This window comes from Poecile atricapillus, chromosome 8 (assembly GCF_030490865.1).
Source record: "Poecile atricapillus isolate bPoeAtr1 chromosome 8, bPoeAtr1.hap1, whole genome shotgun sequence".
NCBI lineage: Eukaryota > Metazoa > Chordata > Aves > Passeriformes > Paridae > Poecile > Poecile atricapillus.
In genome coordinates this window covers 25,793,291-25,810,959 of record NC_081256.1, presented here as the reverse complement: position 1 = coordinate 25,810,959, position 17,669 = coordinate 25,793,291, and the positions used below count along the sequence as shown (strand labels likewise).

The window sequence follows — 17,669 nt, the reverse complement described above, 5'->3', positions numbered from 1 at the left end:
GGACCGCGGCGCCTGCGCGGGGCTCCGGAAGAGGCGGGAGCGACCCGGGGCTGGAGCCGGGAGCGGGGCCGGGAGTGGGGCCGGGGCTGGAGCCGTGGCCGGAGCCGCAGCCGGGGCCATGCTCAGGGTGTTACGGGCCGGGCTGGCCCCTGGCCGCCCGCGGCACATGCAGGTACCGGCGGCGGGACCGCCCCGCGGCCGCCCGAGGGGACGGCGCGGAGAGGAGAGGGCAGGGAGCCGGGAGCGGAAGGGATGGAGGGACAGCCCCGAACGGGCCGCAGCAGCTGCAGGGAACGAGCAGCCGCCGCTCACAGCGATGGGGACAGGGACACCAGGAATGAGCAGCGGGGCGGGCGTGGGGGCCGTGCGGGGTGTGCTGAGAGCTCCGAGGTGACCCCGGAAAGTTCACTCGGTTTGAGGTGACCGCTTCGCCACAGATGGACAGGAAGCCGGAGGGAAGCGGTTTGGCAGGTTAGCCATGGGCACAGCGAATCCCAGGATAAATTACGTTAGAAAAGCTCTCCAAAACCATCGAGTCCAAGCTGTGCTCGATCCCCACCTTGTCCCCAGAGCACTGAGTGCCACGTCCAGGAATTCCTTGGACACCTCCGGGGATGGGCACTCCAAACCTCCCTGGGCAGCCCCTTCCAAGGCCTCACCATCCTTTCCATGGAGAAATTCCTCCTGGTGTCCAACCTGAGCCTCCCCTGGCACAGTTTGAGGCTGTTTCCCCTTGTCCCATTCCTCGTGTCCTGTGAGCTGTGTTGGATCCACTCCTGGCTGACCCAGTGGCCTTCTCTTGCCTTGCAGCTCCTGCTGACCTCCTGCAGGCACTGCTCCTCGGGGGTCCTTCCCAACGAGAGGATCAGGAACATCGGGATCTCGGCCCACATTGACTCCGGCAAGACGACGCTGACGGAGCGGATCCTGTTCTACACGGGCAGGATCGCGCAGATGCACGAGGTTGGGCCGAGCTCCTGCCAGGATCTTCCTGGGACTTACCTCCACACTGTGTTTTTCTGCATGAGGGATGATGCTCAGTCCGTGCAGCATCACTCCTGCACGTAGAATCACAGAATCATGGAACGGTTTGGGTTTGGGAAGAGAACTTAAAGCTCACCCATCCCACGCCCTGCCATGGGCAGGGGCACCTTCCACAGATTAAGTTGCTCAAAACCCCTGGCTTTGGACACTTCCAGGGATGGGATATGAATTCTTAGCAAACTCCTTGAACTAATTTTTTTTTTTTTCTTAAGGTGAAAGGTAAGGATGGAGTTGGAGCTGTGATGGATTCCATGGAGCTGGAGCGACAGCGAGGCATCACCATCCAGTCTGCAGCCACTTACACCATGTGGAAGGACACCAACATCAACATCATCGACACACCAGGTAAGGACAGCTGGGAACACCTGGCCATTGCTGTTCCTCATGGATACAGGAGATGTGGTGCATCTTTGTGTCCCTGGTTGTGACAGAACATGGAGTGATGGTTCAGACTGACAGAGGGTCAGATGGGATCTTGGGCAGGAATTGTTCCCTGGGAAGGTGGGCAGTGCCTGGCACAGGTGCCCAGAGCAGCTGTGGCTGCCCCTGGATCCCTGGCAGTGCCCAAGGCCAGGCTGGACAGGGCTTGGAGCAGCCTGGGATAGTGGGAAGTGTCCTTGCCATGGCAGGGGATGGATTGGGGTTTAAGGTTCCTTCCCACCCAAACCATTCCATGACTCCGTGCTCCATTGCTTGAGCTGATGTGACTCAGTGTGATTCCCTTGGCTGTTGCCCCTTTCCAGTGTATTCATTTTTATTTGTTTGTTTTCCAGGCCATGTGGACTTCACCATTGAAGTGGAGAGGTCTCTGAGGGTGCTGGATGGAGCCATCCTGGTTCTCTGTGCTGTGGGAGGTGTCCAGTGCCAGACCATCACTGTCAACAGGCAGATGAAGCGTTACAACGTCCCCTTCCTCACCTTCATCAACAAACTGGACAGGATGGGCTCCAACCCGGCCAGAGCAGTGCAGCAGCTCAGGTTTTTGGCATTTACAATGATTCCTGAAATTCCATCTACATGACAGCTCTTTAGGAACAATATTGGAAAGGCTTCTCATGGGAGCTGCAGGAGAATTTCTGACTCGAGGTTAAATCCTGATTTGACCCAGGACAAATCTCTGTTGTCCCAAAACCCTCCAAATATTGGTGTCAGCCAAGACCTGCAGTGACCAAGGGCTGGGGTTTGATGTTTATTTTGTTGATGGAACTATATCAGGACCCACTTTGAAAGCAACCTCTTAGTTTTCCCTAGATCCTGGTGCTGCTGAAATTCCAACAGGGAGGTGACACAGTTTGGATTCCTGGAGGTCCTGCTTGCTCCCTGCCTAATTTGATTCATGACATAAACTCATTAATATTCATTAAGGGAGAAGCAACTCCCTTCATCAAGCAATCAATCTCAAACGGGTTTCCCCTCCTGCCTTTCCTGTTAGGATACAAAAGGTGGGATACAAAGCCCTAAACCACAACTGGCTGGTTTTTATCCATATTGGCAGATTTGGGCACTGTCCAAAGGACAGAACACAGGGATTTTGTGGGAAGGGGATGTTGCTCAAAGACCATCTGGAGCACACAGGTAGAAATTAACCTTTTTCTTCAATAATTCCTGTTCTCCCTTTTTCAGATCCAAGTTGAAACACAATGCAGCTTTTGTTCAGATTCCAATTGGGCTGGAGGGAAACTTTAAAGGAATTATAGATCTCATTGAAGAAAAAGCCATCTATTTTGATGGGGCACTTGGGTAAGGCCTGGAAATTGTTTGCAGGAGGAGTTCCTGCAGTTTCTCTTCAGAGATGAAACCCAGCTCTCTGGAAGTTTGGGAATGGGCTGGGGCTGAGGGTTCCCCTGCAGCTCTCCCAGTGCCTGGGGCCTGCAGGAAGACTCGGTTGCTGTGCAGGGGTGGTGGCCACACTTCCTACCTGGAGAAGCAGGAGACTGCTCCATGATGGGATCCTGCATCCTGTGTGGCTCCTTGGAATGGGGATAAGCTGTGGGTGAGGCTGTTGGGAGGTTTTCCTGATCCCTGCAAGCTCCTGCCAGGAGCGGGAAGGACTCTCCCACACCAGAGATAACGTGCTGATGTTCACAGGGGGTTTCTGCCCAGGATCCACGTGAAGGGTGGGTTGTTCCCAGGCAGGGTGGTCCCTGTGGAGTTTCTGGGAATCACTGTGTTCCCTGTGTGTGCAGGCAGACACTGAGGTTTGAGGAGATCCCGGCTGAGTTCCGGGCCGAGGCTGCCGAGCGGCGCCGGGAGCTCATCGAGTGCGTGGCCAACGCTGACGAGCTCCTGGGGGAGCTGTTCCTGGAGGAGAAGATCCCCACAGCTGCACAGTTAAAGGTACCTTCCTCGTGCTGGCTGTTCCCTCACCTGTGTCCCTGTCCCCTCATTCCTCAATAAATGTGTCAGGAATTCTGTTCGCTGGAGTTGTGGCACCTCAGCTGAACTCCAGCTCCCCCCAGGGAGGGCCCATTCCCAATCTGGTTTTGCTTTGTGTTGGAAAGAATTCTGGAGAGCAGGTTTCATGGGAAGCCCTTGTGTTGGGGGGTGTCCAGGGGCCTGTGGGAGCAGCCCTGTGCTCCAGGAGTGGAGAAGCCCAGAAAAGCCAGGGGATTGAGCTGTGCTGCAGGAGGAATTCACAGGGGTGTTTTCCAGCTGGCAATCCGAAGGGCAACGCTGCAGAAATCCTTCACCCCTGTCCTCGTGGGAAGTGCTCTGAAGAACAAAGGGGTGCAGCCACTGCTGGATGCTGTACTGGAATACCTTCCCAATCCTTCTGAGGTGGAGAACTACGCTCTCCTCAAGCAGGGGTGAGTGCATCCAGCAGCAGCAGCAATGTCCAGGAGCAGGGCTGTGGGGAGTGTCCCTGCCCAGGGCACTGCATGGCCTTTAAGGACCCTTCCCACCCAAACCAGGCTGGCATTCCATGGAATACTTTCAAAGCAGGAAACATTCCTAACAAGATCCACAATCCTTTACCATTGGTATCAAACAATGCCACCAGAATCTGGCACAGAGTCCCAGAGCTCCTCTCTCATTTGAGGATTACTCTGTACTGGGATTTTCCCACATTCAGTGTTACATTTGCACAGTGACTGTCAGATAATTCTTGAGAATTGATGGGGCCCTTAAAGCCAGGCCTGCCTGGAGGAGGGAGCACATCCCAAGTGTGTAAATAGTGTTTTATTCTTAAGGACATGAATCCCAGAATCCCTGAGCCTGGAAAAGAGCTCCAGGATCATCGAGTCCAAGCTGTGCTCAATCCTCCCTTTGTCACCCCAACCCAGAGCCCTGAGTGCCACATCCAGGAATTCCATGGACACCTCCAGGGATGGGCACTCCAGACCTCCCTGGGCAGCCCCTTCCAATGTTTATGCACCCTTTCCATGGAGAAATTCCTGCTGATTCCAGCCTGAGGCCATTCCCTCTCCTCCTGTCCCTGTTCCCTGGGAGCAGAGCCCACCCAGAAGTGGGAACCCCAACAGCAGAGCCCATAAATGTTTAGAGGAGACTCCCATGTTGGTTCCTAACCTCGCCTCCTTCTCATCCCTGTTTTTAAGGGATTCCCAGGACCAATCCAAGTTCCTGTTGAACTCTGCTCGTGACGATTCCCAACCTTTTATCGGCCTTGCCTTCAAACTGGAGGTGAGTCTCACTCTGCTCCTTCCCACAAGTCACAGAGAGGGTCCAGGTGGTGCTACCAAAACTTACCTACAGCAGACTTTAAATCACTTCATACTGAAAATCAGTTTGTTTAACTTCAATTGAAATTTAACCTCTTTAAAAAAAAAGCTTCAACCATAAAATCCGCAAATGCTGACAATTTGGAGCTTTAGGGTGGGTTCTGGACCTTAAGTATTTCCTGGTTTTCTTAGCTAAAACTTGAACATTTGGCACGTTGCTGGCTTAGCTGAAATATTTTCAGGGAAAAATCCTGCATTTGGAAACAATGGGATGTGAGAGACTCAGAGAGGAAAAGTGCAGAGATTTAAGCAAATGTTTGCTACTTAGAGAGCAGCACTTGAGGATTCTTATGGAATATGGAAAAAGGCTGGCCAGGTTCCATGGTAATGTGTGTCTCTGTTGGGAAGGTTTGGGAGTTTGGTTCAGAAAATTGCCAAATTCCATTGCAGGGCCAACTGAAAGCTGTTAAAAATCAATCATGGAAACTCCCAGAATTTGTCAGTGCAGCTGGTGCTTGGAATTGGTGCTGGTTCCCAGAGAGATGAGGTTTTGGTGGGTTGTGCTTGCAGGCTGGCAGGTTTGGGCAGCTGACCTACGTCAGGGTGTACCAGGGCATGCTGAAGAAATCGGATTACATCTACAACACCCGCACAGGGAAGAAGGTCAGGGTGCAGAGGCTCGTCCGGATGCACTCGGACAACATGGAGGTGAGTGGATCCCTAGGGATGGGCTGGCAGCCCTGGGATAACCCTGGGTCAGCACTGCCTGAGCCACTGGATAACTCTGGATGGGTCAGCACTGCCTGAGCCACTGGATAACCCTGGATGGGTCAGGACTGCCTGAGCCACTGGATAACCCTGGGTCAGCACTGCCTGAGCCACTGGATAACTCTGGGTCAGCACTGCCTGAGCCATGGGATAGTCCTGGGTCAGGACTGCCTGAGCCATGGGATAGTCCTGGATGGATCAGCACTGCCTGAGCCATGGGATAGTCCTGGGTCAGGACTGCCTGAGCCATGGGATAATCCTGGATGGATCAGCACTGCCTGAGCCACTGGATAACTCTGGATGGGTCAGCACTGCCTGAAGCACAGGATGGTGTTTGCTCCTTAACAACTTTGCTTATTGTTTGATCCCAAACTAATCCAAGCTGAGCCCTCCCTTTTGTCCTTTGAATAAAGAGGGAGATTTGCAGGGCTTGGAATTGTTTAAGGAGCTCAGAGTCAAGCTTTAAAACAGTGTTTATGAATTTTCTATAATCCAGGTGGAGTTTGGATGTGAGGGAAAGACAGAATCAATCCTGGAATGGTTTGGGATGGAAGGAACCTTGGGCACGCCTTCCACTATCCCAGAGTGATCCAAGCCCTGTCCAGCCTGGCCTTGGACACTTCCAGGGATCCCAGGGCAGCCAGAGCTTCTCTTATCCCAGTGTTGTCTGAACAGGAATTTTCCTTCCCTCAGGATGTAAATGAAGTTTATGCTGGAGACATCTGTGCCCTGTTTGGGATCGACTGTGCCAGCGGGGACACGTTCACGGATAAAACCAGCACTGACATCTCCATGGTGAGCCCCCCTTGCCCTGGCTGCCTCAGGCACTGCGAGTCACCAGGATTTTGCTGGAATTTGTAATCCTCCCCTTTTCCTTGGCCACGCAGGAATCCATCCACGTCCCTGATCCCGTCATTTCCGTGGCTATGAAGCCTGCCAACAAGGTAGGAGCCTTCGGATCAACCTCTTCTCCCTGAGTTCCCTCCCTTTGCAGCTTTGTGATTTTATGGAACAGTCTAAGCACTGTTTGAAAGTGTTTTATCCCAAATATCCAAAATTTTGTCCCTTGGATAACCCAGGGCTGAGCTGGATGCTGTCACTCAGACAGAAACATGAACTTGAAATGAATAATTAACACTTCAATCAAGAGTTACAGATCTTCCATAAAATATCCCCAAAGAGCAGAAATGCTCAGCAGTGGATGGGAAAACTTGAGGCTTTTTTTCTTGGAATCACTCATGGATGTGGAGTAAATCTTGGCTCGTGTTTCAGAATGACCTGGATAAATTTTCCAAAGGCCTGGGCCGCTTCACCAGGGAGGATCCCACCTTCAGGATCCACTTTGATGAGGAGAGCAAGGAGACCATTGTCTCTGGGATGGGGGAGCTGCACCTGGAAATCTATGCCCAGGTAATTTGGGAAGCACATTCCATGGATTCTTGCTTCTGCCTGCTTTTCCCATCTCCTCTTCCTCCTTCCTCCTCTTCCTCCTTCCTAAGCTGCTTAGGGACAAGGTGAAATTTTAAGTGAACTTTTGAAGGTTCTTTCTCTCCAGTGGTTCCATTCTGAAGGCTTCAAAAAGGAAATTTTGCCTGGAATGGTTTTAGGATTTGGTTCAAATCCATAAAAAATGTATTACACTTTTCTCTAGCAGCCTTTGCTTATAATAATTAATAATACCTAATTATAATTAATTTCTATAGGAAAATCCTCTGTTTCTGTGGTTTTAAATGTATCATTCCCTAATAAAAGCTGGTGCAGGGAGGAGAAAGGAGTAGTTACAAAGATTCCTTTCATTCCAACTGATATCTATATTTTAATCTTAACACAAAAGATGCATCTTAAATATTTAATTTTATTAAATATATAATTGGATTAAATATTTAATTTTATTAAATTTGACAGAATTAAGAAAAAGTTATTTTTGCCTTGAAAAACTTGAATTTTAATAGCATAATTAATGCTGTTTCCTTTTCCTGCATCTGAAGCTGCAGGTCTTAAATGATGAGGAATAATTTGTTAATTAAAAAAAAAATAACAAAAAGCTCCAAAAATCAATCCAACCCCCAACCAAAAAAAGTGATTAATCCTGATGAAGTTACTAAATAATTCCCAATGGAATAACCCTGATCCCTGTGGGTTTTTCCCTGCAGAGAATGGAGAGGGAATACGGTTGTCCTTGCACCATGGGGAAGCCCAAAGTTGCCTTCAGGGAGAACATCTCTGCCCCTGTGCCGTGAGTATTCCTGCTGGGAATTGTCACACTGATGCACTCAGAGGCGGTTCCTTTGGAATTCTGGGATCAGGAAGAGCCAGGGAGGGGTCATTTCACGTCTGGCACCGTGGTTGATCCGTGCTGCCGTGGCCTGTGTGCTCCTCCCGGGCTGCTCCGGGGCCGTGGCAGCGCCGCACGCGGGCCCCGCGCTGGGGGTGCCACAGCACGCTCACCTCCCAGGGCAGCACCTCCTGTGGGCACAGGGGCTGTCAAAACCTACCTACAGCAGACTTGAAATCACTTCATACTGAAAATCACTTTATGTTTGGCTTCAGTTGAAATTGAACCTCTTTAAAAAAAAAAAAGCTTCAACCATAAAATGCACAAATGCAAATTGGAACTTTAGGGTGGGTTCTGGACCTGAAGTATTTCCTGGTTTTCTTAGCTAAAACTTGAACATTTGGCACTTTTTTCACCCTCAACGACCCCTCCCTGCTGCCCTCCTCCACAGCAGCAGCTTCCTGGAAAACTAGCATTTAAACCCAAGGGGATGGCAGTGCTGGGGGTCAGGGCTGGAACTGGGAAGGGAGATCCCTGGATTGTTACAGTCAAGAGCATCTCTTCCCTGTTTTCTGTGGTTTTCCTATGGAAACACCTGCTCAGATCCCAGAATTTTGATGGAGAGCAGCACAGGATGTAAATGCTGTTCTGGGAGCCAGTTTCTGCTGGGGGTTACTGGGATTGCTGAGGTCTCTGTCCTGGGCCATGGAGGCAGCTGGAATTCAGCTGAGCATCCAGGATGCTCCAGCTGCCCCTTCCCTTTATCCCTGCTCTCTTTGGCACTGGGATTTCTCAAGGGAGAGCTGTGAGGGACCAGCTTTGAACCTCAGCCATTCCTAAGGAAGCCCAGAGATAGCTGGAAATCCCTGCTGCTGTTCCTGGAATGCTGAGACAGGCAGGGATGGGGCTCAGATCTGTGTCTGAGCTGGAGCTCACACAGCTGCAGTCTTAAAACACCCAAAAAAGGCATTTAGGGATAAAATGATTTACCTGGGACACCATTTCGTGGAGTAGAACCACATAGTCAAACTGAAGATCTTCATCACTTCTTTTCTGGAAAGACAGGATGAAAAGGGGTGGATTTGGGAATTCTCCCACCTTAGAAAAAGTGATTCAGTTCTTTGTGGTTATCACAAAAATTCCCTGATGGATTTCAGATAAAACTGGCAGCTCCTGATCACAAGTGAAGCAGGTGGAGCTCAGGCACTGTAACAAAATTAAAAACTCCTGGTTTGAATTTTTGTGGACTCCAAAACTGCATTGGAGACACTGAATGTAAAGCTTTAAACTGCTAATTCCTGCCTTACAGAGACCAGATCTGTCAGGAATTCTTTGGGATGGGAACACCACATTTTAGAAGGTGTCAGTTTAACCCAAACAATCCCAAATAAAATTGTCAAGAGGATAAGGACACTGCAGAGGCCTTACAGTGAGTGACAGTCAGGGATTCTGAGAGACGGAATAAACCTTTGGAATAGTCTCTTTTCCTGTGTGTTTCAGGGGAAAAAGGGACAAAATTACCCAGGAGAGATGGCAGCTGGGTTACTTTGTAGTTATTCGTCTCTTTTATCCTTAAATTTGCTAGAGAGGGGTTGAAAATCTTTAATCTCTTGCTGGCACACAGCCCTGCAGCAGCTGTGAATTCTCTAAAATGCCATCAGAGGGAGCAAAACATCCACAAATCCTGCTCCCACAAGGAATTTTGGCTTTCTAAACACTAAATCCTGCTGCTTTTTCCTGGCTCCTGTAGAAAATCACTTTGAATTTAAAGTTGATGATCACTTTAGTGTCGCTGTTAACTCAGACTCGATTTTCTCTAGTAGAAGACAGGAAAACTGGGAGGATCTGTAGAATTCTGGTAATTTAATTTATTCTCCTTGCCACAACTGCTTAGCTCTTGAAGGCTTTCCAGGGAAAGCCAAGGCCAGGTTGGATGTGCTCGGAGCACCCTGGGCTATGGAAGGTGTCCCTGCCCATGCAGGGGGGAATGGGATGAGCTTTAAGGCCCCTCCAGCCCAAACCAGGCTGGGATTCTGTTCCTGCTGCTAACTCACCACTTGCTTCACGTGTTTAACTTGGGCAAGGTGGAGCTTGGTGTTTTCAGTGGAATTCTGCCAGATCACGTAGCCAGAGGCCACCCAGGCCAGCAGGTGGATGGGCTCCAGCTCTGGGGGAATGTTCCCATGGCTGTCTGGAACCAAAATAAACACAGATGTTAAAGAGAGCCCTTAACAGAACATTATCACCTCACACAGGGCTTGCTGCTGTCACACAACTTCCCACAGGGTTTGGAAGAGCTGCTCCATCACCACGGAGTTTTCCTCCCACCTCACACAATCCTGGAATGGTTTGGGTTGGAAGGGACCTTAAATCCCATCAGTGTCACCCCTGCTATGGCAGGGACACCTCCCACTGCCCCAGCTTGCTCCAAGCTCCATCCAGCCTGGCCTTGGACACTTCCAGGGTGTTCTCCTCCACTTTTTCCTCTTAACATAAATCCCAGGTCTCGAAGGCAGGGGTTGCTGTGAGGTGAGAGCAGCATTTGGGGTTGTACATTTGGGGTGTTGGATGTGCTGTGCCAGGACACCCTCAGAGGGAGCAGGAAGAGGTGTCAGTGCCAGCTGCTTTTCCAGAACACTCAGAATCAGGAATAAATGCAGTGGCTGTGATTGCAGACCCCCCAAAAAGAGAAAGGGAAGCAGCAAGGTGAAGGCCTGAGCTCTCTCCCAGCCCTGCCTTGTACCTGGGATGTTCTCAGCCACAAGCTCCTTTTCCAGGCTCCTGATCCAATTGTAGAACTCCTTATCTGCTTCCTCTGTGCTCCTGAGCTCTCCTTGCACTGTGACCTGCACATCTGGAGCAGAGGTTTTGCTGCCCAGGTGATAGAGAACCTCAGCAGTGCAGCTCACAGTCCTGTCCTGTTGCAGAGTTAATGATCAGCATTGTTATTTGATGGAATACGTGTGTAACCAGGGTAATTTGCACTTCTGAAAATGTGATTTTTATGTAGTTGCTGTTTTCTCTGAGTCTGGTCTGGAGACATTTGTGATGATTTAAGACAGGGTTCAATTCCTGGCATTTCTGTGAGTGTTTAAGGGTGGGATTTGCTTTCTGCAGTGATGGTAGGGGTGCAGAATGTCCCTTGTGCTGTTCAGCTGGAGCTGAGTGACACTGAAATGTCTTTGTCAGCCCTGCACCATGGTCAGTGGGTTCCTTTGGGTTAAAATTCAGCCTTTTGGGAGCCTGACTGGCAGTACAGAAAAATCAGGAGCATGATTCAAGATGTTAAGTGCTGTATCCACAGAGTGTGTAATTAAAGCAGTCTGACTCACGTTGTCCAGGACATCTTCCAGCTCCATTTCCAGGTAATACTTGTGCCCAACATCATCAATGTCCTAAAAAAGGGAACATATTAATAACATTTATTTTGGCAAATGTTGAATGGCTGCATCCTGGACAAAATCAGAGAATCCCAGGATGGTTTGGGTTGGAAGGGACCTTAAATCCCATCCAGTGCCACCCCTGCCATGGCAGGGACACCTTCCATTATCCCAGGGTGCTCCAAGGCCAGTTCCAGCCTGGCCCTGGGCACTGCCAGGGATGGGCACTTTGTGCCAGGGCCTCTCCATCCTCATTTCTACCCCTGAACACCCAATTTCGGGCTCCTGTGTGATTCTACACAAGAATTTGCCTCTTGGTTAAATACTCCCCTAACAGCCTTCAGTGTTTCCTTCTGTTAATCCCACTTTGCAGGTTACTATGAATTGGATGGTGCCCTGTATTTTTGTAGCTCTAAAGAAAGGAGCAGCTGGGATTTGCTGTGTCCCTGCAGTGCCAGGTGTCCCTGCAAATCCAGGGCTGTGTCCTGGCACCCACGGGAGCGCCCAGCGCCCTCCTCCTCCTCCTCCTCCCCGGGAGGTTCCTCCTGTGCCGGTGCCGTGTCCTGGGCAGGGCTCCCGCAGGAGCTGTCACCGCAGGTGACTCTCGGGGTGTGTTTCCCATCTCAGACCCGCCCGTGGTGACACCGAGCTCCTGCCGGGACCCGCAGAGGGGCAGAGCCGGTGTCACCCCCGCGGTGCCACAACCCCTGCGCTGGGAAAGGAGCCCAGCCCAGGCGGGGTCACCTGGAGCGGGTGACACCGGGGGGGTTTGGGATGTCCCCAGACACTGCACGCTCCTCCTGCCCGCTGTCCCTGTGCTCTGCCCGCTCCATGGGAAGCAGCCCTTCCTTGTCCCCCGTGCCGCTCCCCGGTGCCGCTCCCCGGTGCCGGTTCCCGGTGCCGGTTCCCGGTGCCGGTTCCCGGTGCCGGTTCCCGGTGCCGCTCCCCGGTGCCGCTCCCCGGTGCCGCTCCCCGGTGCCGGTTCCCGGTGCCGGTTCCCGGTGCCGCTCCCCGGTGCCGGTTCCCGGTCCCATCCCGCTCACCTGGCGCCGGGCGCGGCGCAGCTCCCGCAGCTCCAGCCGCCGCCCGGGGCCGCCCCGCAGGTACCGCAGGTACCCCACGGCCACGGCCGCGGCCCGGGCGGCCGGGAAGTGGCTCGGAGGCAGCTCCATGGCCCCGCAGCCGCTTCCTCCTCCCGCAGGAAGCGCCCGGGCGGGGCCGGAGCGGGCGGGGCCGGCTCCGAGCCGCGGGACGGGGCGGATGCTGCGGGGACAGCGCATCCCTCCGGGGATGGCGTTTGGAACGGCGTTAGGTGGGATATTGGGAATGAATCCTTCCTCGGGAAGGTGGGGAGGCCAGGTTTTCCAGGGAATTTGTGGCTGCCCTATCCCTGGAAGTGTCCGGGTTGGGGCTTGGAGTAACCTCGGATAGCAGAAAGTGTCCCTGCCCATGGAATTTTCAGTTTAAATTCCCATCTAACACAAACCAGTCTGTGATTGTCTGAAACGCAGAACGGGAATGTTTTCCCTAGAAAGCTGTGGTTTGTGTCATGAGTAACGTGGTGTTTGGGGATTGCTGGGGTTTAGGTTTGAGTTCATCCACAAGAAGCAGTCAGGAGGAGCAGGCCAGTACGGCAAAGTGATCGGAGTGCTGGAGCCCCTGGAGCCGGAGAACTTCACCAAACTGGAATTTGAGGACAGAACCATCGGTACAAATATTCCCAAGCAGTTTGTGCCTGCTGTAGAAAAGGTACAAACCTTTCTCTGTGATAGAGAAAACTCTGATTCCTGTTGTTTTCCTGCAGTACCACCCACATTCGCTGAGCCTGCCTTGCCCCAGGAAAAGAGGCTTTTCCCATTGCTCCAGTGGCAGCAGGATCACAGTTGTGTGGTTTTACTTCATGTCTTGCATTCCTGGGGTTTCCAGTTAATTCAGGAGCTGCTGTTTCCTTTGGTGGTGTGTGCTGGCTCTGTTTCCCTTGTGAGAGCCTCCTGCTCAAGCTGCTTTTTCCTGGCTTCTTCTGCTTCTGGTTGTGGCCCCACAATTCTCCTCCCAACCCCAAAACATGTAACTTCTTCTGTGATTTCTCTGAGGCCAGTTATGGAGGGAACTGAGCTGCATTTCCTGCCTCACATCCCAGATTCTCTTTCTTTATTGCCTCTGTGACTGCCTCACTGTATAATTTATCACACACAGCTTTAATTAACTTACCAACATCTTGGAATTCCTGTAATAACCTACAATTATTCTTTCATTTTTCCATGATGCAACACTAAAGATTTTTGACAAATCCTAAAAAACCATAGTCTTAAAGGAATCTTGTTCTCCAGGCAAGAGCTCTTTCCACACTGAGCATTCTTTTGGGGTTTGGCCATGAAATCCCTTTAAAAGGCAAATCCTGAGGCCATCTTTCCTCATTCTGTGATTTTGTATTTGTAAAGTCAAACCAAGGTGCCAAAGACTGGCTGTGCAGAGGCTGCAGATCCCTGTGGTGACTCTGAGCTGTCGTTCCCAGGGATTCCGAGAGGCCTGTGAGAAGGGGCTGCTGTCGGGACACCGCATCTCGGGCGTGCGCTTCGTGCTGGAGGATGGTGCCCATCACATGGTGGACTCCAACGAGATCTCCTTCATCAGGGCAGGAGAGGGAGCCCTGAAACAAGGTACAGGCTCCTCCTTGGATGGGTTCTGCTGGCTGGTATCCCTTCCCTTCCTTCCCTTCTTCTTCCTTCCCTTCTTCTTCCTTCCCTTCTTCTTCCTTCCCTTCTTCTTCCTTCCCTTCTTCTTCCTTCCCTTCTTCTTCCTTCCCTTCTTCTTCCTTCCCTTCTTCTTCCTTCCCTTCTTCTTCCTTCCCTTCTTCTTCCTTCCCTTCTTCTTCCTTCCCTTCTTCTTCCTTCCCTTCTTCTTCCTTCCCTTCTTCTTCCTTCCCTTCTTCTTCCTTCCCTTCTTCTTCCTTCCCTTCTTCTTCCTTCCCTTCTTCTTCCTTCCCTTCCTTCCCTTCCCCACTTTTATGGAGCAGAAGCTGTACAAGAGTTTATAGAATTCCTGAGGGAGGCACAATAATTCCTGTGGCTGTACGAAGGAAATCCTCTTTTCCTTGAATTCAGTACAGCAACACCACCAGCTTCATCCTTACAGGCTAGGAAGAGAACATTTGGTCAAACTGGGCCTCTTTTTTAGGAAAAATTCCTTCAGTGAGGGAGAGGTTAAACACTGGAAGGGGCTGCCTTGGAAGTGGTGGGGTCACATTCCCTGGAGGTGGCATTTCACAGTAGGGTTTAGTGAGCACAGTGCTGTCAGCCAGAGGTTGGTCCTGATGATCCCGGAGGTCTTTCCCAGCTCTAATGATTCAGTGATTATGGCTCTGGGAGCTGGAATTCCATGTGTTGATCATGGCTTTTCCCTGGCATTAACCATAAACCATCTGCTGCTGTGCATGGGAGCAGCTTGCCTTACCCCAGGTTCACCTTTGGCATTGGCTGCTTTATTTATATTTATTTATATTTATTCCATCCTTTCCCCAGCCATGGAGAACGCTGCTGTGCGCATCCTGGAGCCCATCATGGCCGTGGAGGTGATGGCTCCCACGGAATTCCAGGGAGCTGTGATAGCCGGGATCAACCGGCGGCACGGCGTGATCACGGGCCAGGATGGCTCCGAGGGATACTTCACTCTCTATGCTGAGGTCTGTGTGCTCACTGCTCCTCACCTTTCCCTGGGCTGGATTCCCTTGTTTTCCTCAGTTTTTGTGGGTACAGTTGTAGGTTGATTCAATTTCAATGTTTCTTCTTTTATCTCCCTCCTAAAAATGATTGGAGAGGATCACTGGGTGTTTTCCTGCTGGGTGGGGGGCTCAGGATAACCACACCCTGTGGCCCTTCTTCTTCCCAAAATATCCTTGGAGGAGTGTCTGGAGGTACCTCAAAACTTGCTGGTTGACTCATCACTGAATTTAGGATATTCCAGTTCCTGGTGCACTCAAATTCTCAGATTTTTGATGTTTCTTGCTGAAAACACACTGCAAATATAAATGAATTAAAATAACAGATACTTTACAACAGCAGACCATTAAATCAGAGCTGTTTACAGACAGCACTGACTCTTTATATAATCCCAATTATGACAACCCAAAAGTGATGGGAAAAGCCTCATTGTGAGCAAACATGTTTGGATTTTAGGTGCCACTGAACGATATGTTTGGATACGCCACTGAGCTGAGGTCTTGCACAGAGGTGAGTCCTCGTGGTTGTTTCTGCTAGAACGTGTTTGGCTCTGTAAATTTGGGCTCCTTGGATCATCCTATCCTTGGCAGCTGCAGCAGGGAATGAGATCAAACCAGAGCTGTGGAATTCCTGGCCAAACAATTCTTCCATAGTGGAGGAGTTCTGTTTGGGTGGGATTGTGGAGGGTCCCTGGGTGTTACATCACAGGCAGGAGGGGTGTGCCCAGCAGGGTTGCACATGGCCCATCCATCTCTTTTCCCAGGGAAAAGGGGAATACACCATGGAATACTCCAAATACCATCCCTGTTCAGCCAGCACTCAGGAGGAAATCATCAACAAATACCTGGAAGCAACGGGGAGGCTTCCTGCCAAAAAGGGCAAAGCCAAGAGCTGATGGGATTCCTCTGCAGTCCACTGAACAGTTTGTCCCAGTCTTCTCCACCAGCTCACTTCTCCAAGCCATGGAAGCAGCCCAGGCTGGCTGGGTAAGGTGGGCTCCAGTGAGATTTGGACTTGGAATTTTATCATGAAACCTTTCCTCTGGGGTGTTGTGAGCAGCACCAGGGGATCACCACGGGGCTGCTCACGTGTAAATGCTCTTGTAACAAATAGATGGTAAAACACTGCTGATGATTTGCTTGAGATTTGTCTGAATTAAGAGCTATTAAAATAATTTAATTTTTTACTTGATTCATCTTTATTTGGAAACGTTAAACCAGGAAACTGAGGCAGGAGCTGCTGGGTGGACATCACTTGGCACGTGGTGCTCCAGCTTCCCTCCAGGGAACAGATGGAATTTTCCCCTCCAAATCCTTTGGAAATGGCACAGGATCCTCCAAAGTCTCAACCCCCTGGGAAAAGCCATCAGTCACCAAATCCACTTTCACTGGTGGCACAGAGATGGAGCTGAATTGCCAAGGATGCTGGGAGGAGCTGCCTCTTCCCAAAGCTGGGAACAACATGGAATTACTGTGTGGCTTGGTGATGTGGATTTAATGGGCTTGGGGTGTGGATTCATGTTTGGGCTTGGCTTTTGGCTCTTGGTTAGAAATCCAAACCAAAGATCCCTTTTCCCAGAATCTCACAATCCAGAGGCTGTTAGAAATCCAAACCACAGATCCCTTTTCCCAGAATCTCACAATCCAGAGGCTGTTAGAAATCCAAACCACAGATCCCTTTTCCCAGAATCTCACAATCCAGAGGCTGTTAGAAATCCAAACCAAAGATCCCTTTTCCCAGAATCTCACAATCCAGAGGCTGAGTTGCAGCTGATGTTCAGCTCAGGAACCACTTGACTTTGCTGACTCAGAGACAAAACAAAGGGGTTAGGTGAGAAGATACTCCCATAATTCTGTATTTTTAATTATTCCCAGAATGTCCACGTTGAATTTTCTTTCCTCCTTCTTGCCCTACTCAGCTGAAAAGTGTTTTTGCAGATTCCAGTAAACAAGGAGTGAAGTTCCAGTTCAAACCCAGCGACATTCCTGGCACAGCACTGGGGTTGCTTCTTCCCAGACAGAAACAACTGGAGCAGCCAGGCTGCCTCTGCTCACAGAAGGACTGGAAAATGATTTATGTAAACCTTGGGAAAGGATTTGCCAGGCCCTGGAGCTGCTGATGAATCCCAGGCAAGATGTGGGGTGTCCGTGTGGTGCTGCCTTGGGACTAATCCAAGATTCCCACACATCCATGGCTTTGTTTTTGGGAATGCTCAGCTGGAATTCATTTCCAGAAAAGCCCTGCAGGTTCTCAGACATTTGGAAGTTTTCTAAAACAAGCAAATGTAGCACTTTTCCCAAAATTTGGAGTTGTCTGAAAAAGCAGTGTGAACACAGGACAAGAAACAGGGTATGATTTCATGGGAATATGTATGGGTATGATTTAATCTGTATTTCTGGGGGTTATATTTGTATTTCTGGGGGTTATATCTGTGTCTCTGAGGTTTATTTATTGATGGGATTTCTATTTATGGGGTTTATATTATTGTATAGACCAGTTGTGATGTGAATTCCTGGCTGATGAGTTCTGCCAGATGTGCTGGTTCTCCACAAACCTGGAAAAGAAACAAACCCCAAGAATTTTGCTGTATGATTTGAGGTTTTAGGCTGAAACCTTGGCCTAAAAGCAGCTGGGGGAGACTTTGCTGTAGAATTCCAACAGCTTTGCTGCTTCTCCAGAAGTTCCTATGGAGCTCCTTAGCTGCTGTGAGTTTGTGAGCAGCCAGTTCCACCAGCCTGGTACCTGGCAAGTGCCTGATCCTCTATCCCAGCCCTGCAGAGCAGTGGCAGAAACAAGGTGAGGA

The 17,669-nt window shown here is 50.6% G+C and overlaps 2 protein-coding genes across 4 annotated transcripts; one reads left to right on the top strand and one right to left on the bottom strand.

The window, feature by feature from the left end:
• Window position 1: 1 nt before the first annotated feature.
• Window positions 2-16,052, top strand: GFM1 (G elongation factor mitochondrial 1). Its single transcript, XM_058844240.1, has 18 exons — window positions 2-172; window positions 811-963; window positions 1,257-1,389; window positions 1,818-2,022; window positions 2,668-2,784; window positions 3,231-3,381; window positions 3,697-3,851; window positions 4,602-4,686; window positions 5,295-5,432; window positions 6,186-6,287; window positions 6,380-6,436; window positions 6,765-6,902; window positions 7,646-7,728; window positions 12,734-12,896; window positions 13,663-13,807; window positions 14,669-14,829; window positions 15,323-15,376; window positions 15,630-16,052. Exons 1-18 carry the CDS (start codon window positions 119-121, stop codon window positions 15,759-15,761), a joined length of 2,226 nt encoding a protein of 741 aa, XP_058700223.1. The 5' UTR covers window positions 2-118; the 3' UTR covers window positions 15,762-16,052.
• On the bottom strand, window positions 7,735-12,726 carry LXN (latexin). Of its 3 annotated transcripts, none has more exons than XM_058844259.1 (6): window positions 12,191-12,726; window positions 11,100-11,162; window positions 10,511-10,685; window positions 9,822-9,958; window positions 8,758-8,820; window positions 7,735-7,958 (listed from the first exon to the last, which is right to left on the bottom strand). In XM_058844259.1, exons 1-6 carry the CDS (start codon window positions 12,596-12,598, stop codon window positions 7,821-7,823), a joined length of 984 nt encoding a protein of 327 aa, XP_058700242.1. In that variant the 5' UTR covers window positions 12,599-12,726; the 3' UTR covers window positions 7,735-7,820. The 3 variants fall into 3 exon arrangements, with proteins under 3 accessions (XP_058700242.1, XP_058700243.1, XP_058700244.1); XM_058844260.1 differs by having other exon boundaries at window positions 7,792-7,987; XM_058844261.1 differs by lacking the exons at window positions 7,735-7,958; window positions 8,758-8,820 and adding an exon at window positions 8,833-8,973.
• Window positions 16,053-17,669: the final 1,617 nt, after the last annotated feature.